Source organism: Hypomesus transpacificus, unplaced genomic scaffold (genome assembly GCF_021917145.1).
Source record: "Hypomesus transpacificus isolate Combined female unplaced genomic scaffold, fHypTra1 scaffold_156, whole genome shotgun sequence".
Lineage (NCBI taxonomy): Eukaryota > Metazoa > Chordata > Actinopteri > Osmeriformes > Osmeridae > Hypomesus > Hypomesus transpacificus.
Window position 1 is genome coordinate 351,211 of NW_025813723.1, and position 21,832 is coordinate 373,042.

The following is a 21,832-nucleotide window of genomic DNA, read 5'->3' on the forward strand; positions in this document are numbered from 1 at the left end:
CACCCCCACTTCCCCCAAGAAAAGTCGAGTTTGACAAGTTGTGTTCGATACACAAAACAACTAACCACATGTTTGTAAATATATATATATATATATATGTGTGTGTGTGTGTACGTGTGTGTGTGTGTTGTAGTTCTTGTCGTCAGCAGACGTTTCCTGAGGAAAGCCCAGGGTGCCGTGTCAACTCTCCCTCTTCCTTTTCATTCTGCTCTGCCAGCACTACCTTTGTCTCCCAACAGCTAGAGTACACAAACGCACACATACACGCACCACGAGAGAGCTTCTTATCAAACCACAACAAAAACACAATACGTGAAAATGGAACACTCAAATTACATATTTCACCAACACACGTAAACAGAACGCACACAAAAACACACACACACCACGGTGCACTAAAGTACCCAATCCGTCATGTTCAGGAGCAGGCAACACAGACAAAGACTAAAGAGGCCCCCTGATCTGAAATTTGTTTTTATCATCCGCCTCAGCTGTCAGAGGGAAGAGGGGAAGGTTTTCAATACAGAACTTCCGCCAGCAAGAGGAGAAACACCTGAGAGAGGTACGAGAACAAAGAAGATGGGAAGAAAGCGAGAGAAAGAAGACAGAGAAAGCCAAATAAAGAAGAGATACAGAGGCAACATAATAGGAAAGAGGGAGAGGGGGGGTAGAGAGACAGAGAGAGAGAGTCTCAGGCTGAGAGAGGGGAGAGGGAGAGAGGCAGACATGATTAAATCACCAGGCGGGTCTCCCGCTGTTAGCGAGTGTGACACGAGTTCACAGCAGAGCACTCCGGGGACGCCACTCTGATCACGCTCCCTGCGCTCTGATGTCATCAGATAGAGCCTGAAGAGAGGGGGCAGGGTGGCAGAGATGAACTCCCTCCGTCCGTCACTCTCTTGCACCTCCCAATGTCTCATTCCTCCCAACGCGCACACGCACACGCACACACCATACTCACACCTTAGTTTGACACTGGTGACCGAGGACAAGGAGACGGATGAGGAGGAAGAGGAGGAAGGTGAGAACGAGAAGGAGGAGGAAGATGGGAAAGGGGAGGAGGAATAGGAGGAAAGGCCTCAGAGGAGTTCCGAGACTCTGGAGAGTTTCTAGAAATAAATGAGCTAGGAGACCAAATTCTTCCATCTTCTCAGATCCAACAATACCCCCCTCCCCCTTCAGACACATACACACTCACACACACTACAGGGATGCATGGACGGAACCAAAACCATAAAAGCCACAAGACACTAGTCTGAGACATGGATGGCAGTTAAACACATACACACACACAGACAGTTCCCCGGAGACTCAAAAGCCTACACACACACACACACACACACTCACACACCCATGTGAGGACCCAGGGCTGCCAGGGAGGGGGAGTTTTAATTGCCTTATCCTGTAGTACAGGCTGGGGAGTGCTTTTTGACTTGAGATTCCAATTTCACGCCAAGGCATTACTTAGTTTGATACAGACTTGATTAGGCTTTAGAGAGGCCTGTCTGCTTGTGGAGAAGCTGTGACGATGGCACATCACTGGAGGACAGATTAACACAGTTGTCATGCGCCTTCTGGGAGATCCAGATCCAGGCCTATTGTCCTGTCCTCCAACCTAGCCCGAGCACAAGTAACCACATTCGGTACAAATTCATTCAAAACTACAAACTACCTACCCTCTATCACGACTCTGACTGATGGACCCCCCCCACCCTACACACACACACCTTGCGTGTTTTGGAGAGAGGTTGGTACTCCCTTGGCTGCCCATCAACATCAACAGAACAGGCCAAAGCAGACCCAGACAGGCCAGGCCAAACCCTCTACATTTTTAACCTAGAGATCCATCGACCAACACACCAGTACCCTACCGTACCCCAAGCCCTCACTCTCCCCTCAACCCCAATCTCCTATTCTCTTTCTGCTGCCTCTCCCTCTCTCTCTCTGCCTCCCTCGCACGTTTGATAGGGACATAAAGCATTTATTAAGGGAGAGAAAAGCACTGGAGAGAAAAGGCGGGCCTCTCGGCCTGTCTCAAGTCCAACACAAGACTCTGACTGATGTTTGTTTTCAGAACGTTGGATGAGCATCACAATCATTCTTATTATTCCTGGCTGGTCTACCGGTAGCCACAATACGCTCTGATGTTTTGTTCTCTTGCCACATAACTGTGCACTATACAATATTTACACTGTAAAGTACATAAATGAATTTGACGCAACCGTTTTGGGTTTAGATTCTGCAGATTGGCCCGTCATGGGATGGATATCTACAAACACCTCTCTTCATCTGTCCACAGTTGTCATTGACTTTAAGCGAACCAGCAACCTGACTTTGAAATCTGAGGGCACGCGAGGAGTAAGAAAGGGGGGAAAAGTGGAGGACAAAGACGGACATAAAGAGAGAGACAGAGACAAGACCTTTCACCTGTTCCTCCTTGAGATCAGTGTCTGTAAATAGCTCACCACCTCACAATGCAGCGTTGATCAAAGACAACACCTTACGTGCCATTTTCTTCCATCACAGCTAAAAACACCTAAACACTTTGTAAATAAACATTTGCAAATCTCTCGATTTTCTTTTTTTTATTTTTTATATCCTCTATGGCCTGAATTTGAGAGCAACTTTAATTATTGGTTCCCCCTCAGCTCAGTGTTCACCAGGCGTATTATTCAGAGCCCTGCGGGGGGTGCTCGCCTCTGCACAGAAGAGAAGAGCTGAATGAAAAGAAATCAGAGAAACCCCGGCTGACTGACTTCCAACATCAAGGACCAGTGCTAGTCAGAGGGTGATAAGAGGGCTGTGTTAAGAAGAGGAAGTAATTACAATAAAAGGCTAATTCTGAGTTAGCTGAACACTGCAACGTAATGGGCCGGGGATAAAGACATGGAGACTGGCTAGCTAGCCGTATGGAGATGCTACAACACCCAGCTAGCCGCTTACGTGAAAAAACGAATATCTTTAAATCAGTGGAATTAAGTGGAACTCCAGAGAATGAGGCTCCCATTAGACATGTTCCACACCACAACTGCATCAACTGAGACCTTCACTCAAGCAAAGAGGCTTTTCAAGGATACAGTGCATCAAGAATAAACAGATTCTGTCCATTAAAGTGTTTGTGAAGGTGTCTTCAACATTTTACCCCAGGTCTGGAAGGCAGAACTGTCTAGGTAGCTAGCTAGCTCCTAGCCCTGCTAGTAAGCCAACACCTAGCTGCAAGTGGCTAGCTAACAGTTTCACCCTTATCTACGGTAGCAAGTAAGCTACCACTAGCAACTAGATCTGAAAGAATGACCAGCACAGAGACCCAGCCAGGCCTGGTGGCAGGGGTCAAAGGGGGTCAATTCAAGACCAGAACTATTCATTAATTACTTCACCAGCAGCACATTCCCTCTCTCTTCCCCCCCCCCCAGCCCGCCGATCCTACAAACCCCCCTTTAATCATGGGATGTGAGGGAGCTGGGCTGAGCTGGGCTGGGCTGGGGGATGCTGGGCCAGCAGAGGGGGAGGCTGCCCAATAAATATATGCATCAACCAGGTGTGGTGAGGGGCTCTTAATTGCCCCCACCGCTTATGTTTAATGTACGGCCCACAGAGGGAGGGGATATGGGGGGCTGGCCTGACCAGGCTGGGCTACTAAAGGGGTAGCGGGGCTGGGGGGTGGAGGGGCTGCAGAAAGGCAGCCTGGGGGGGCCAGAGGAGGATGACCACAGGACCAGAGGAGGGAGGAGAAGTGGATGATGGAAGGGCAGAGAGCGAGAGGGGAAGAAGACAGAAAAGCATGACAGGAGGTGAGAGAATCTGAGAGAGGAAGGAAACTGAGAAGGAGGTCTAGGTCTGCTAGGCTCTTGGAAGTAGATATAGACGCTATAGTGTTGCGTATGTTCAGCTCTTTTGCACTTGAATGGGTTCATGCTACTTGCTTTGGCTGGGGTCAAAGTTCGCATCAGAGCTACGGTAGCTGCGGCCCTGCTGCCTCTCACTCATGAAACACACACATACACAAACAGACCTACTTACAAACACACACACACAGTCCACAGACATGCTTGAGGCACTGACATTTACACAGCGAGGCCATTACCACCACTCTACCCCAGCCCAGCCTCGGGTTGTCAGGTCTGTCACCTTGCTCAGTGGTTTACTGTACAGAACTTTGGTTGTTACCAGGGGTTTCATACAGCTATAGCTGTAGGTATCACAGCATGTTACCTAGCAAAGATCTACAGTTATGGCTGTAAAAAAAAAAAAAAAAACGAACATGACGTTTATGGCTGCAGTATGTGACTGCTCAGCTACAATGAACGACAGAAAAACAATTCTACACCAAGGAGCATCCAAGAAGCAACATTTTGTATAACTAGAATCTTGTCCCATCTGCTGGTATAAGCGTATAGAAAGGCAGTGTCTCTGGGAGAGCTTCTTCCAAACAGTGTAAACCATGAACCCAGGACAGGAAGGAAGGAGCGTGTTTCTGAGCCCTGCTTCTGGCTGCATTGTTCCAACACATTTTAATCTGACTGATGCAGCAGTCACACAATCAGAGTTTGAGAGAGAGGAACTTAGAGGGACAGACTCCACAGGGAGGGCCTGGTAGGGGGCTGGGGTTGGCAGGCCTAGGGTGTGTGTGTGTGTGTGTGTGTGTGTGTGAGAGAGAGAGAGAAATAGAGAATGAGAGAGCAAGAGGGAGTGTGAGAGAGGGAGAACAACAACAGTCACCCCAGTGCCGTCTTCTCTTTAGAAAGCTACTCAGAGCGGAGCGGGGTAGGCTAGGTTCCTGAGCGGGCCCCGGTTCCGGACCTGTGAGCCCAGAGTGGTGATAAAGCTGGGTGCTAAGCTGGTACCATGGCACAGCCCGGCACTGAGCCTCCCCATTAAGACAGATCCACACACACACACTAGCAGGCAGGCTGCTGATAAGGAGTTGTCACTGGCACACACACTCCCCACCAGGGAGCTCACCCTGGGCACACACACACACACACACAAACACAATAGTTGAGATACACACCCACACACATCAGAGCAGAAGCACATGTATACTCCACACAGGACCACTGTGGAGCCATCCTCCACATGAAGTCTATCTATGAAACAATAAGGTCTTCATCACATCACACTCAATTCTATTACAATAGCCGATGTTGTCCATTCCCACTCACTCTAATACCAGAACTACTGTACACTTTAAATATTTTTCATCACCTTTCTAAGAGCCCATGTGTGTGTGTGTGTGTGTACCTGTTCAGTTTTTTTCTGTTCAGAGTCAGTGGAAATCAAGGTTCCATACAAACCAACACCTTGCTGTGATTCTAAAATGACCAATCAAATTATTAAATACCTCCAGATATTAATGACTGAACAACATTCCCACCTACTGAGCAGTCTTTGAAACTGTTTCAGAAACATTAATTGAGGTCCACCTCCCATTACACCATCAGTTACTGAAGATGCAACAAAGTCAGGTCATGTTGTTCATGCATGTGCTCAAATACCGTCTACAATTGTAATATTGGTGCCAGGGATCAAACTATGATAATAACAAGTTAACACAGGTAGGGATATTTAATCTCTTATCCTGCACAAATATACTAACTACAAACCGAAAAACACACGCACTCAGAGGGACCTGTGGTAACTCACTTCCCTGTTTTACAGGAGCCAGCTGACCAATGAAGCTGTCCCTGGTCTAAAGTGACAATAAAACACATCTAACGTCAATACCATATGGGCTTGGAAAAGGTAAAAAGATGTAAAGCATTAGACACACACACACACATATTAACCCACATTAACCCTTGAAAAATGACTTGATGTGTTCAATAATTCAGTGTACCAAATAATATTCAGATTCTAAAACATATGGTTGGCCTCATTGCAACAATCATTTATCCAAAATGTGAAATTTGTCAAAGAAAGAAAAAAAGATATATCTCTAAAGTGGAGGACTACATTGTGAATTAAATGTGTCCATACTACACTTCTACCACTGGGATAGAGTAAACTAGACATATGGATCATGACATTACTGGTGGAATGTGCATGGAAACAGGGAAGAAAAGGAGGGAGAGGAGAAGGGGGGGTCGATTGGGGTGGAAACTGCCATTAACCCCAAAATTCAGGGTCAGGAAAAATTATGCTCAAGATGAGCCTTCTTCTAACCTTTCTCTCACTCTCTAGAAAGGTTAAAGGTTTTAGTTCAATTTGATTGACAGTAGGCAACACCGTGAATAAAGAGAAATAAGTGCTCCAACGCTTCCTCCCTGTCATGTGCACTCGTTCCCGCTTAATGTCCTGCAAATGAAGCGGATTTATTAATGTGTAATTAAGTAATAATCATCACTACATAATGCATGAAACACTCGAGGGGACGTGGGAGATATGAGACGGTAATGCCCCGGCCAGGCTCTCCGAGCAAAGACACACATTAAAAAGGGATTAATCGAGAGAAATAATATTTTGATAAGAACCGCTCGCCTCCTCCTCTCACCCCTCAGCCTGTAAGGCAGCCAATCATATAACCGTTAACAACTTCAATTAAGTATCTGCAATTAGAAAATTCCCCACTCTAAACTGATGGTTATCACAAGAACGGACCCCTCAAATCTTCCTTCTCTCTTTCACCCTCACTCTCATGCGAACATGTCTACATGGCAGACAGTCGGTGTGTTACAAAAGAGGAATAAATAAAACATTTTGCAGGGCTTGTTGGCGCTGGCGCTAGCGGGTTGTGTTTAGAGTTGAGTGAGCAGGTGAGAGACGTGAGGACATGAAAACACGGATAATCCCCGGCGGCTGCCCGCCCTTGTGCCACTCCGCTGCCCCGCTCCCTCCCGGTGCTCGCTCGTGCCAGTCAGAGGGCAAGGTGCGGAGAGGAGATAGCAGCACAGACACACAGAAACACGTCTTAGTTACACGTAGATCAAGCCACTGGCCGTCCCGCACCACTGACTGAGTTTGTATCAGCTTTGTTTATCCTAACTCTCAAGCTAGAGGCTGCTGGCTGGCGGGCACTCTCAAACACTGGAAACAGGAGGACAAGATTAGACCCATAAAAATCAGCTACTTGTTATACGTGATGTTTTCAGTCCTGGATGTGCCGTGATCCACTTGATCACCATTACAAACTGTTGAATAACCCAATCCTGTATAAATGGTGTGACATCAAACTAGGTAGAATTGGTGGTAGACACAAATCAGAGTCAATTCATCAATGAACTAAATGCATTTGTTTTTACCTATACAAATAAATTCAATAGGCTACTAGAATAATTGTCATTCCATGCTTTCATTGCGGTAGTGTACAGTGTGTGAACCTGCCCATAGCCAGGCATGGCAGTGAGCATTGGTGAGCCATATACCCTGACAGTCGTTTTGGAAAACCAACCTCATCTTTGAAGACATATGTTTTAAGAGACAGAACAGTTGCATATGTGACCATAACCAGAGCCAGACCAGCCTCGTCTCGCCTACATGGGGGAGGGGTGATGACTGTGGACCACATGGTCAGCCCCTTGCCCATCTGGTATCTATAGAGCAGAATTTGGGGCCAAGTGCCCCCAATGCCAAGCATCATCTTCCACTGTCTACATGCTGCCGTCAAGTCTACGGAAAATGAATTCACTTCAACTTTAATAACTTCGTACAACAATAACACGAAATAGGGTATTGCCTCTGAACATCAACAAGGGGGAAACATGGACACGGTGCTTAAAAGAATTGTGCTCATCTATCAAGTAGGCTTCAGTACAGTAGTTTATGTACTGGGCACGGGATTCATGCATCAACTTCATGTTTCCAACTACAAAACAGCCGCAGTTAAACCGAAATTAATAATTAAACTAAATGCAGAGCACCTGATGACCATGCGCTGATTGCGAGCAATTAGCTATCAATTTACTGAAACTAATTGTTGGATAAATTGGCTATGCTATTTTTGTTATGTTCCATTGCTTGACTTTAATAAAGACCTAATAAAAGTGATATTTTATTTTCGAATTTCACAGTACCCGCCACATTTACCCATGGTATCTCATTGGTCATAGTTCTACTCGTGAGTTTGTCCCCGTCTCTCAGTTACAAAAAAATCACATTGCCTACCTTTTACGGAGCGCGGTTTAGCCTGTTTTCGTCTCGACATGTCCGGGTAGATAGGCCTTCAGTATTTTGCAATATTTTGCTTCAATCTTGCCTATTGATCTCGTATGCCTTGTTCTCGTTCATACAGCTGGATACTTGAATTCTTATTTTCCCCCACTTATTCTGCCTGTTGCAATGCGGCAACTTCAGTCTCTGACAGACAGTAGTCCAGATATGTGGGAGGTGAAAATCGCCCGGATACTTCAACGGCTGGACCCAACCTGTAGAATTAAAGGAATAACTTGTCGTTTGACATAAAGCGTGCCTATATGCTCTTTTGTTCCTTTGACGTGCTTTCACGCGCGAGCAACAGCGGGACTTTATCGGTAGGCTATGAGTCCGAGTTTCAAGGGGCAGGCGAAGCCGGATTGACAGCCATGCGGCAACACCTGGTCGGTACTACGGAAGGTGTCAATAGGTCCTAATAATGTGATTATCTTGATAAGAATGATGTTGAATCGATCTTGCCGTTTTTCCTTGTATTCTCCTGTCTTCGTCTTGAGATTTTTGGTGCCGTTATCGGAACTAGAAGTCTCTTTTCTCCGCGATTCTTGTGTACACCGCGACCCTTCTTGCGTCCGTTATTTTACAGAAGGTGGCATGGGCAATAGAACCTTACCCAGCGTGTTCACCCCTTAGGGAATTCCCGTATTTATATCTCCACTATTTTTAAGTCCTATAAACAGTGAAATGTTTGCGGTCGCTAGCCTCTTTCTCCCTTTTTCTTTGTCCTGACTCTGGTCCTTCCTCCGCCTCCCGATCCGACTGCTGGCGGGGCTGCAGCGCAGACACACATAATAAAGCCAGGCTTGGCTGGAAATGTAGCCGTGTCCCAGCAGGAGGATGTGAGAGTAGGGTCCCGGCGGGGGAGCGCTCTGATCCCGCAGGGAGCTCTGCACAGCCTGGGTTGAGCAGACAGAGAGAGCCAACAGCACCGAGCCATGGTCAGCCATGGAAACTACAGCTTAACTTGGAGCACAGATCGGGGACAAAACATGGAGCTCCAAGGAACTCTACATTGAGCAAGAAAAATACGGACTGGATTCTTGTTCAGTCTCTTTTCCTTCCGCCACTTATTATAGTATATGCCTGGCCATAGAGGGACACCGGGCTCACATTAAACAACCCACGGTTCATAATGGTATGGTATAATACTTTTTCTTTAGGTATCGGAGCTGGCCATTGGATACATATTTACATTGGCCGATATCCTATTTAATCCGTCATTAAAATACACTATAAAATGTCCGGATCCATAGGCTTTAATCAGACCAAACAAAACATAGTCAGCCTAACTTGGCAGAAATAACTTGAGCCATGATTTCAGAGTGGCTCTATCCTCTTTTGCGTCATTGATCTGGAAATTGACGATTCTGGGTGACACAAGGAACTTGGGTCACAACTTAAGGACTGTAAGAAGGCATGAAGGCTATTCTTTAGACCACCCTTCATATCCAGTAAAAAGTGCATGTTTCCAACAGAAACCAAGGGGGAAAACATATTTATAATCACATGGTGCTTTGTTCTTTTCTCTCCAGCGCTGTGCGATGCTCTCTGACCGTGGCTGAGCTGCTCAGGCGTTGTCATGGATAACTTGCTGGGCTCCCTGTCTTGACCAGCGGGTCGTCCCGCAGATTGGGCCTTGCCCCCCACCGTGACACGGAGCGGCCTTTAAAATTGACCCCCCATGGAGGTGGGGGCCCCTCTTGTCTCCGTCTGAACTCCCCCTGAAATGAGTGCGCGCCTGGAGACCGGCTTTTTAAAGCTCTCGCGGCGTCCCAGGCAGCGGCCTCTGGCTCGCCAGGGTGAAAGCTCTCCACAGTGGGCTCTTAGTCTCCCTTTAATACAAAGGAGGAAAATAGCCCACATTACAAGCTCCTTAAGGGTCAAGGACAGTCGGGACATGAATGGTTTCTAAAAGTCGTATTGTTCAATCACATAGCCAGCGATTACACAGCCCGTCATCAACCTTCGGATTTGCTTTTTGAGAGCATCCGCGAGCAGCATTGAATAAGGCAAACAGACGTGGTTGAAATTAATGAAGATGCTGACTCCGATAAAGAGACAGTGACATATGAATAGAACGGCTTCAGATGTTTAAGAACAAGGGTTACACCATTCAAATTGTAAAATTGGTAGTAGAAACCTGTTGGCCAACATCTGCGTTGCAATATCCTCCCGGTTAAACATTGACAAGTAACTCAAACATTTAGATTTGACATAGGCTAGGTCTTAGGAGCGAAGCTATTTTCAGCCCACATGGTTCTCTAATACATGTTGCAGGGACTCTATATGAAACATTGGTGGGACTTCAATAAAGGCATGCACCTAAAACATGAGCATAGGTTTGGTTTACCTTGGTGGTGACACCCTGCACCATACACTACACGTGCTTTGCCATGGTGGGGAGCTGACAACATGTCATTGGACTTGACACTGGTAGGGTCATGTCCCTACTGTCCACCTCTACACCTACAAGATATTTTTAGCGCCTTGTGAAAACCCTTTCAAATGGCACGTCTCTTCTCAATGATGTCCTAAACTGTCCTAGTACAGCAGTGGGCCTAAAGCTGCCTCTTTCTCAGTCTCACAAAGCCTTTGCCAAAGTCTAGCTTATTGTGCTGTCACTAGCATGGCGAGTTCATGTTATATTTATGTTGCCTACAGCACATTTTTTCTCTCTCTTTTTCTCTCTCTCTCCCCCCCCTCTCTCCCACTCTCAGTCTCTCCTCTACTCTGTTCTGTTGAACCCTAGCCAGCTCCACGAGGTCTTCCCTCCACAGACAATACCGTTACATCTCATTGGTTTTGCCCTAGATAAGCTATTTTTATAGGAAATAATTAGACATAACTGATTTAAATACTGCAAAGCCTGGCTCCTTTGTCTTGTTACCGGGCCGCGGGTGCAGCCTACAAAGGTGATAGAACTGAAACCATTTAGCCTCCAGTGTTATTTTTTACTGAACATGCTTGGCATAAAAAATAAATAAAAACCGATGTGCCCATCGTTGTTTCGGATAGTGTGTTTTGCCAGTTTATAAATGTACCCCTCTCCTGTCTGCATGTGCATCTCTGGGGTTCAAGCGGAAGCGGGTACTCTGTCTGTGAAACTGCTGATGGTTTCTACCACGGTTAAACTGGTGTGCGCTGTCCTCACATACAACAGAACAAGAAGGAGGAGAATGTTGGAAAGGTTGAAAATGGAGGGAGAGAAAGAGTCAGTCAACTGGTGTCATCCAAATCCTGGGTTCAAACCTGCATGCCCCCCTATGGAGGTTAAAACCTGCATGCCCCCCTATGGAGGTTCAAACCTGCATGCCCCCCTATGGAGGTTCAACTCCCAGTGACCACCTCCTCAGACAGACCCACACCATTAGCAACACCTGTGATTTAGGTCCTATTCCAATACTGTTACTTAAACATGCAAATATAGTTCCACTTCCCGTGATCGTTCTCATAACATCTGACAGGCGTGTAGTGTTCTATTTGTTTTATTGTGTGTGTGATTGTGTGCATCTGCATATGCATGATCTTGAGAATGTGTGTATGAATAACAGGGTCCGGCCTGGCGTGCAGCAGTTAAGCAGAGGCAGAGGCAGTGTGTCAGCATTCCGGTGGAAAAGGGCTTTTTCTTAGGAGCAGCAACAATGCCCTTTCTCCCCCGACGAGGGCTCTCTGTAGGGAACCCGCTCCTAATTTCCTCCATCCATAATAGAAAGAGCTACATTAAACAGTGCCATTAGTGCCAGCAATTTGTTTTATTCTCAACAGAAAGAGAAATGTTATCTGTGGCGGACAAACTTAACCCAATTAAAGCTGGTGGAGCTGAGGGGCCTCTGTGGATGCAGGGCTGCATGGGTCTGGAGGGCCCAGGAGCCCAGAGCCTGCCAAGTTTGGGGAAGAAAGCAGGGAACTAAAGAGAGAATGAAAGGGAAAAGAATGATGGACTTTGCCAAACAGACTGAGGAGGGAGCGAGAAGTTTGTCCCGAAGAATATACTGTATCTTGTCTCTGATGTGTGTGTTGCATGTACATGTGTGTGTCTGTGCGCGTGTCTGTTTGAGTCTGTGTTTTGTCCGTGTTGGCGTCTGTATTTTGAGCACAACTGTTCTACAACTGTTCACAACTGTTCTGTATACAGTGACAGTATATTGTACTTTAGAGCTGCAAGTCCTCTCTTTCTGGAGGACAATCCATCACCAGACAATAAAACTATTGAATAAAGTGTGCTAGATTAGTTTCCTAGGTCAAGATGTTGAATTTGCTGTTAGAAGGCCCAAACTTCATCAGGGTGTGTGTACTCTAGCTGTTGGGAGACAAAGGTAGTGCTGGCAGAGCAGAATGAAAAGGAAGAGGGAGAGTTGACACGGCACCCTGGGCTTTCCTCAGGAAACGTCTGCTGACGACGAGAACTACAACACACACACACACACACAAAGTGTGACATGGCGTCAAGGAGAAAGAGGGATGGTGCATTTACACGTTTGTGTAAAACCATGTGGTAAAACTACCTTTATATGATAGAACCATCTTTGTTCATTAACATTTGAGAACACCGTTATCTAAATATGTATACAGCAAATCAGCTTACTTGGAAAGACCCAGTGAAAGGTCATGGGAGCACAAACCCACACAAAGCTACACTCACACACACCCCTAAACCTCCACCCCCTTTAACCACACATCTGAGTGTTAATTGTTGTGATAACACAGTTCAATAACAGCTCTCTAATTATCAACATGCCTGGCTGTCACACGTCTTCTGGGTAGTGTGTGGCAATGTATATTAGGGTATTTGAGTGTGCATCAGCAAGTAGAATAATGTGTGGCACAGTCAGTGTGTGATGTATTGTGTATGTGTGTGTGTTTGTGTGTATGAGTGTGTGTGAGAGAGAGACAGAGAAGAGCAGAAGTAAGATTCTAATGAAGCTAACACTCCCAGCTGCAGACATAGACCCAGCAAGAGGTGAAAGTAACAGAGAAACATATCCCATTAATAAGACCCACCACAAATCCTGTGAATTCTGACACAGTGACACTAGGAATAGTCATAGTGCTACTTTTTGATTGATATCCAGTTGTGACGGGAGCACAGGAGAGTCAGCTGGAGTGTAGGGGTGGGTGAGATGGGGCGTCTATTCTATACTGGAATGTTTCTATATCTTCACCTGGTTCACCATTCTGACATACTGAGAGTAAGAAGAGATGGGTGAACATGATGATTGATGCGTCCATGTGTCTAATTTCTAAATCCATGTGTCTGTCTGACTCATCCACCCATGTGTCTGTCTGTCTGGGTATGGGTCTGCTGGAAAGCGCTTGTTTTTCTCCTTTCTCCCACACAGCTACCCTCCAATCAGCATCTCCCAGCTGGGGAAGCCGAGCATAAACAGCCTCCATTACTCCCAGAGTTGATGGATTCCTCACAGCTGCAGACGGAGGCCTGCCATCAGGACCAGCAGACGTAAACAGCCGGGGAACATGCCTGGCCACACACACCGTACACACACGCGCACACGCACACACAGTAAACTTTAACTTTGTAGTTTTGTCATTTATTCTCAATTTGTATTGTGTGTGTCTCAGTTCTTACAGAGTGTATTCTGTTCTGCCGTAACAGAAATAGCTCAACATTTGTTACGGAGGGCCAGAGATACATAAAAAATTACATGTTAGGTATAAAATTATATTCAACAATATATATATGTATGTCCTATATATATATAATTTTTCAGAAGGGCAGTTTTGTCAATAAAACCTGCATTGATATACTGTGGAAGAACTACAGTATGATTAATAATCACTGCAGTTTCAATCAATAACTATAAAACAACATTAGGGTCAAACATGAAACATGAGTTTCATTTTAGGGACCTCTGATTCCAAATGATAAGCGTAATTATTTTTCCAGAGTGAAGTTCTAAGGTGTGCAGTGTGGTTGAGTTATACTAAAATGTACACATTGCATGGAGCTGCTACCCCATCTAGTGGTGAAAATGTGTTCTGCTCACATCGGATCCCCACCCCCTGACCATCATCATTATCATCATCATCATCAGATTCTATGGCAACAGATTTCTTCAAAATCAAGGCGTCAACATGGCATGTTAAACAACATGATTTACAGCTGATCATCTTCCCATAAAGAAAAGGTAATCAAAGAATCATATCACTTTAGTTCGAATCATTAAAGTAAAGTTAGAGTAAAGTGAACCCTTTCTTGCTGATATTTCATTATACTTGGCGACTAAAACAAATGCATGTGACATTCTGTATTAATAGTACTATTAAAATTGTCTATTAAAGTTGGAATAAAAATTGTGTTTTGATTACATTTTATTACAATTTACATCCTATTCTTACATATAAAAAAAAAAACACAACTACAAAAAGTACATGGGAGCGTATAGAACCGCTTTCTTTAACATTGTTGATGACAAAAATCAGACACAAAGCTAAGCGTCACACTGCCAAAGGTCAAACAGGTCAAACCGATGTCTGAGCTTGCGTAATTACAGATTAGTTTACATCAAAATGGTTGATCAAGCATTGAAATAAAATGACAAAAACGGGGTCCTGAGTGTGCTGTATGATATTTCACCCGGCCTTTATCATAGACTGGCCTCCATCACACTGATCAATATCACCCGACCATGTTTACAGGGATATCAAAGTTTCATAGTCAACATGACTGACACTCATGGTTATCCTGTACACATTTCTGCCTGAACATGAAACAGTGCGATGTAAGAGTGTGTGTGTGGGTGTATCCTCTCAGCGTCTGGGGGCGTTGGGTCGGGGAGGGGGGCCACCTGATCGGAAGACGGAACAGAAACAGAAACTAGACACCAACTGTACACCACTCAGGATCCTAGTCAGTGAAAGAGTCAGACCAGTGAGACTGACCTGGACATGGCAGCAGGCCGGGTTGTGGCCCCCCCATGTGAAGGCTCTTCAGGGATGGAGGGGCTCCTCTGGGGGGGTGGGGAGACATGGGGCCCCTGGGAGCCATGAGGCTGTGTGGGGGGCCACTCTGTAGGAGCAGACCTCGGGGGGGTGGCGGACCACGAGAGGGAGGGGGGCCATGGTGGTGTGGGGGTGGCCCCCGAGAGGAGGGGCAATGCAAGGGAGAGCCCCGAGGAGGAAGGGGTCCACGTGGGGCAGGGGGGCCGTGGGGGGCCGTGGGGCCGTGGTTGGCCCTGTGCATGGACAATAGTGGTGGGGGCTTGGTCTTGGGGTAGGAGCCTGGATGGAAGAAAATTCAAACAGACACTGAAAACATTCAAAAGCACCAAAAAGGTAGAGTCTATAGATATATAGTCTATAGAAAATAAATCTTCTGAAACGGAAGCTACTGACCTGGGGGGGCCATGAGGGGGGTGGGCTGTGGGTGGTCTCCTATGGCCACCTGGGGGGGGGGAGGACCGGAGGGGGTGGGCAGCAGGGGAGGGGGCTTTCCCAGGCCAGGGGGCAGAATCTTCCTCCTCTCAGGGTGGGCTCCGTCCTCCGTCTCTGAGGAGGTCGCTGGGGAAGATCACCAACAGATAAGTGAGACATGTTTGTATTTCTGTCTGGAGTTTGGGAACTTGTGGGGGGGGGGAGCGGACACTGTTTGGATGTTGGCCCAGACTCATGTGCACCACATGACAAATGGTATCTGAAGGCTACAGGGCGTGAATGGGTGAGTGTGTCACCTTGTGAATGGTCCTGGCGGGAGCGGAGGTACTCAGCAATGGTTCCCAGCTCTTCGGAGTAGAGGTGCACGCCCTCGGCCAGGAAGAGGAGCAGCTGGCGCGTCTCTGCCGGTACAGCGTGCCTCTCCATCTTCTCTCTCTCCAGGAGGTCATCCGCCAGCTCGGACGCCCGGGCCGCCATCTCCGTCGGGTCCTTCTGAGCACGCTCCCCGAGTCCTCGGCTGTATTCCGCTATGACAAAGTCCATGGCCTGCTCCTTTGGCATGTTCCGGTGGACTGTGCAGGGTGGGGTTTAAAGGGGTTTAAGAGGGAAGGGTGGAAAATGACAACGACCACACTGCAAGGGGGCCATTTACTGCAAGTCATATTTAGACACTTTAAATCTACACTTTATAACTCAGGAATCTATGTTGGGGGTTTAGTGGCGCTATTGATGGTGCATGTATCATTTTTGTGAGTGGGTTTGTGTTTCATTGTGCATTTGAATAATTGTTGGATTTACATTGTCTAAATACAATTATTTGTCTGTTTTAGATTGAAAATGATGTGGATGGTGTGTATCCATCTGTATTAGCTCTGTGTAAGACTAATGGACTTGATTTATCTTCAAATGCTTTTTTTTCAGGTGAAGTTTTGATTTATTAGATTATGAGAACTCATTTAAAAGTAATTTTTTTGATGTGTGGTAGACCGTGAATTATTTTAAGTGTATCTTGTCTACCATTTCATTTTTATATATGATAATTATATGAGATTGTGTTTTTTTGTTTTGTTTTATCGCTGCATTTTAAATAGTTTGTGCAAAAATTTATTTATCGTGATGTGAAAACTTACCCACAGTTTGCCAATGTTTAAACAACATAATTAGTTTTTTATAGCACCCAAACAAGCTAATTACCTCTTTTTTACTGTCCTCTGCCAAGCCTGAAGCATCTACCATTTGTGACTGATAAAACAGTTGTTAAATTGGTAATATAAAGTGTAGGCCAACTGTATGGATTCTAATTCATTAGGCAAAGGTTAATGTGTTTTGTGTGTGAACCACTGGGGTTGATTAAAGACTCTATTGAATGTGAGTATTAGGCCAAAAGCTGGAGCACATAACTTAGGCATCATCAGCTTTTGTAATTGTTTTCTGTTCTTGCTAGAAGTGCATTTTATTGGAGTCTCTAATAACAGGCTTTAAAACTACTCTTTTTTTTGTTGGTGAAATTCACTTTGTATTGATATACCTACTCGAAGAGAGTGCGCTAGGGTTTTTTTTTAGGTAACTGTGAGGGGCTGGGCATGGGGGGGAGGGGGACTTACTTTTGAGGGACTCTGAAAATATGATAACCGTGCAGGAGGAGAGTGCTACATTAGTCTGCTCCACGAGTATACATAAGGGGGAGCCGAGGCCGCGCACGTCCTGCAGGGCCCGGGTCAGGCCAGACTCCACCTGCAGGTAGAGCATTTCCACAGACAGGCCACGCTCCTGCAAACACTGGCCTAGCGATTTGGGGTAATCCCTTTGAAAGAAGAAGAACAACAGCAGCTTGGTTATGGTCCACATAAGACATAGAACTCATAGATGGGGCACCAGCCCAGTGCAACTTAACCTCCTAGCACAAGCTTGACATCGCTGCGGGGGGGCGATGCGTGTTTGGCAATGTCCCTTTTATCTTATCTAATTATGGTTTGAAAAGCAAGGAAGTGTGTGTGAGAGAGTGAGTGAGTGTGAGAGAGAGCCAGCTGTGGAGATGTTCAAAAATGCTGTAAATGTGGCATTATTGATGAATGAATCACCTTGCACATGGTATAGGATGTTTCTGTTACTTTATATTGGTGAAATACATATATTAATTGAAATACAAGACAGTGTATTTCAGTACATATTGATGTGTTTAACGTGGATGTGGGAAATATGTAAATTAACAAGTGGAATTGGGACTGCTTTTTACATTCGTTATTAGATATTGAAGAGTTGAGAGAGATATCTTGTTAATAATACAAAAGGGACAAATCTGGCTCTGAGATAATATTGTTGTGTTCTATCGTTGACTTCCTTTGCTGGTCAATGCCACTTCAAAGTTAGTTGGCCGGTTGCCTTGGCAGACCACTGCTCTGGGCTGACTGATAACAGAGAACACATTTCTACAGTGGACAATCCCTGCATCCGTGTGTGTCGTGGTGTTACACAAACAATTCTTCTTCTTGTGCATGGTAGTGTGCAGTCAAACTCCACAAACGTAATATTTTAAGAATATTAAAAACAAATTCTTCAGGGGATTCTAAAACGAATTTAAAGACAACAAAAAAGGATATAGTGAATATAAGTATTGGTTTGCATTTAAACTAAGATGATAATTATATTTTGGAAGGAAACACAACTTCAGTTAAAAAAGGATCCAACATCAGATTATGACCTGGACTGCCCACTGAAAGAGAGGCTTATTTTATAAACCTAATTACATTTACATTACATTTATTCATTTAGCAGACGCTTTTATCCAAAGCGACTTCCAAGAGAAGTCGCTAATTGGACATGGCTTCACCTCGAGTTTGCAGGATGGTTAACAGACGATCAATAGCACTATGGGAATGATCTGATACTCACTTTAATCCCAAAATACTGAGTTAGAAACCAGTCAGACGGGGACGCCCCGGGTAGAGCGCATAAGACATGAGCTGAGGCTTTACCACAGGGGCCCGGGTTTGATTCCTGCCCGGACCATTTCCTACATGTCATCGTCTCTGTCTCCCCCTGCCTTTCCTATTGATCTCCAATAAAGCATGCCTCAAAACTATATTCAGTGTCGGTGGAAAATCTATTTTGAATTTTTGAAATGTGCTGCTACTTTCCAGTCAATTATGTTACAACAATCTTGTTCCAGGCAGTTCCTGCCTTCCTCCTTGGCTTATCTGAAAGATGTCCAATAACTGTGCATTTTACAACATATTTTGTATATGTAGAGCAATGATGGCGCAATTTCACAACTTTTTGTATTAAAGTATTTGAGTTAGTAAAAGTGAATATTACAGGACCAAACCTATTTACCGTGGGAGTAATACAAACAAACATTTAGGAGTTTTCTTTAGGCTCTAAACAGGTATGTGCCACACCTGCGTGCAGACATTTTAGTGTGATGTCAACATAAGTGACTACGTTTTTTGTTTTTTTTTGCTGGCAGGGGATTGTATTTTGCTCCATAAGAAGTCCCACACAATCACACTGTCTGCTACATTCGACAACAGACAGTTGGTGATGCCCTTTGTTTATTATCCTTCACTGACAGGGAGGACACTGGGTAGAGATGGCAATATACTCACGTGGACTGGTTGCTTACAGACAGGACTACACAGTCTGCAGCTCTTCTCGCTTCCTGGATCTGTCTGTAAAAGCGCTGGTATAGAGTATTGCGCTGGTCGGCTGGAGGCTTGTAAACATCTGATGCTGTTAAAGAGAGCGATAGGGAACAAGAGAGAAATGTGTTTTTGCAAGGCATCACATTTCCAGCACATAACGATCAAAACTGCAACCAAACATCTATCCATCACTGAGTGTATACATGTACATACATGTGTGTACAGTGCAAAATATCTTACCATTCTGTTGATAGCCTTCATATTTCATTGGACCACTGTAATGTTGTTGGTCTAAGACCTCTTCATAACTGAGAGAGAGAAAAAGTTACCACGGCAAAACGAATGAATATTTTTCTCTTATCAGGAGGCTAACTATAGATATACCTTTCTGCATCCTTGTTGTGGTCCTCCGTCCTCTCCTCTCTAACAACGGGTATGGTGCTGGTCTTCGGAAAGACCGTAGAGGTTGGACCCTTGTAAAGGAGACATACGTTGGCCAGTAAATGTTTGAGCAAATTACACAATAATTCACTGGAGTAGTAATAGCGACTACTGTAATTCGTAGATGGCGACACAGATTGTCTTCATAGTTAATACTAGCTAGCTTGCTAGCCAACGGCGACAAAATAGCTAGAGCTACCCGGCAGTAATGTAGCTGCAGCCATATCTACACAGCCAAGGTTGTTACTAGCTTGCTAGATAGTTCCTTAAATGTACATCCGAATGAATACATAAAAACTGCTCATTTTAGAATCATGTAAAAACCTATAAACATTATTATTCTTTCTGAACTATGTAAATAGCTAACGTTACACTGTGGTAGCCACTTACCCTCCATTTGGATTGGGTTGGGGTCTTCTGCCGCTCGGGGAAATAACCCACGACGACATAGCACGTTGACAGCAAAAGACAGATGAGACTACTACTATATAGATTTATAAACGCCTGGTGACGTGAGACTATAACCAGGTGTACAGCCCGCTAGCAAACAATATAGCTAACAAGATTGCTCATGCGATTTTCGTTTTGGCAACCAGGGTGCTTCTTCTTCTTTTGACTTCCGGGCAATCTAGGCACGCCAAGCGCATTGTTGCCTCTCGCAGGTCATTGACTGAAAGCACACATCGTCACCGACAACTATCAGATTGTATGGCAAGCCGTTTTATCATTTAACCAATGAATTTTGGATATCAACAAATTGAATTGTGGATATCAACTATTTGATATCCGAAATGCAATTGTTGATATAAAAAATTCGAATTGTTGATATAAAAATGTCATTGGTTAAATGATAAAACGGCTTGCCATAATGTAGACCCAATTCCTGCGCTGGACATAAACAATCAGTTCCAGCCGTGGAGGGGGGCAGTAACATGCAAATAAGCTGTGTTTCTACAGGTTTGAGTCAACCCATCCCCCCCCAACTGTGGAAAATATATAGCATTTTTACAGTCCCCAAGAAAGGACAACCCAGGTACCTCAATTACGACAGGCCAGTGATCTTGCATATGAAGACTTTTAAGAAACTTGTTCTGCAGTACCGTAGGCACCTGGTGAGAGACTCACTGGACCCCCCTACAGTTCGGGTACCATTCCCAAACCAGCATAGAAGACGCCATCATCTGAGGAGGCCAGAACAGTGAGAGTTATGTTCTTTGACTTCTCCTGTGTGTTTAACACCATCTGAGACCTCCTGCTTGGGGAAAAGCTATCAGTGCCATACAGGTGGACCACGATATGGGGGTCTGAATGACAGACAACCTAACCAGCAGACCACAGGATGTCTGCAGGACAGGTGTGGTGATGGGCAACACCCAAGGAGCCATACAGTCACCATTTATTTTCACCATGTAAACCTTTTGTTGATTTAAAACTGGACAGAGGCATAGTGGAGAGGAGGACGAGGGACAAAATAAAGACCATATTGATCCTGGGCAACCCCCCCCATTCATTCTATGATGAGCTGTGGCAGATGGAGAGCAACTTCAGCCATAGCTCATTCCACAGCCACAGGCTCACAAGACAGAGCATTCCAGAAGTACCTACTCTGGACACTTTATATCTCCCAACCCTATACATTTGAAATAGTGTGCATTCCACTATGTGTACATTATTTGTTCAGTTGTTTATTATTAAATGACAGTATGTGTTATGTTAGTTATTTGTACCAATAGACAATAATTTGTTCTTATTGTTTATTTTTGTATTTTTTATGTCCCTATTTTCTACAGCCTGTAACCCACTTTTTAGTTAATCAGTTGAGTAAATCGTATATTCTTTTGCAATTAACACAAATAATCTATTGTACATTCAAAACAGTTTCAATTTGTCTTAAAGAAACAGTGTTGAAGCATAAAACCTCTTTAAACTAATGATTTCATTTCCAGTCCTAGATTGCTTTTGAGATAACTCACTTTACATAAAAAAGTATTAATCGCATTTGTTGACTGATCTTTGTTGAGACACTTCTTTAAATATCATGATCATTAACTAGCAGAAATTAAATAAATATGTTCGACTGAACCCGAGTACCATTTAACTTTTAGTCAGGCCCGTGAACTACCGCAGATTGTTTTTTGGATCGTTAGCTGGTTCAGCATGCACACTACCTTTCACTAGTGTCACGAGCCTAGGCCCAAAGACTGCACTGTGTG

At 44.9% G+C, this 21,832-nt stretch overlaps 1 protein-coding gene across 1 annotated transcript; it reads right to left on the bottom strand.

The window, feature by feature from the left end:
• Positions 1-11,630: 11,630 nt before the first annotated feature.
• On the bottom strand, positions 11,631-20,068 carry si:ch211-216l23.2 (uncharacterized protein LOC565061 homolog). The gene is given in 10 exon segments (XM_047051470.1): positions 11,631-13,624; positions 15,046-15,384; positions 15,499-15,663; positions 15,834-16,109; positions 17,142-17,341; positions 19,143-19,266; positions 19,419-19,486; positions 19,563-19,606; positions 19,609-19,651; positions 20,010-20,068. Coding segments are annotated over 10 exon segments (1,380 nt in total). The 3' UTR covers positions 11,631-13,562.
• Between the last annotated feature and the right edge of the window lie 1,764 nt (positions 20,069-21,832).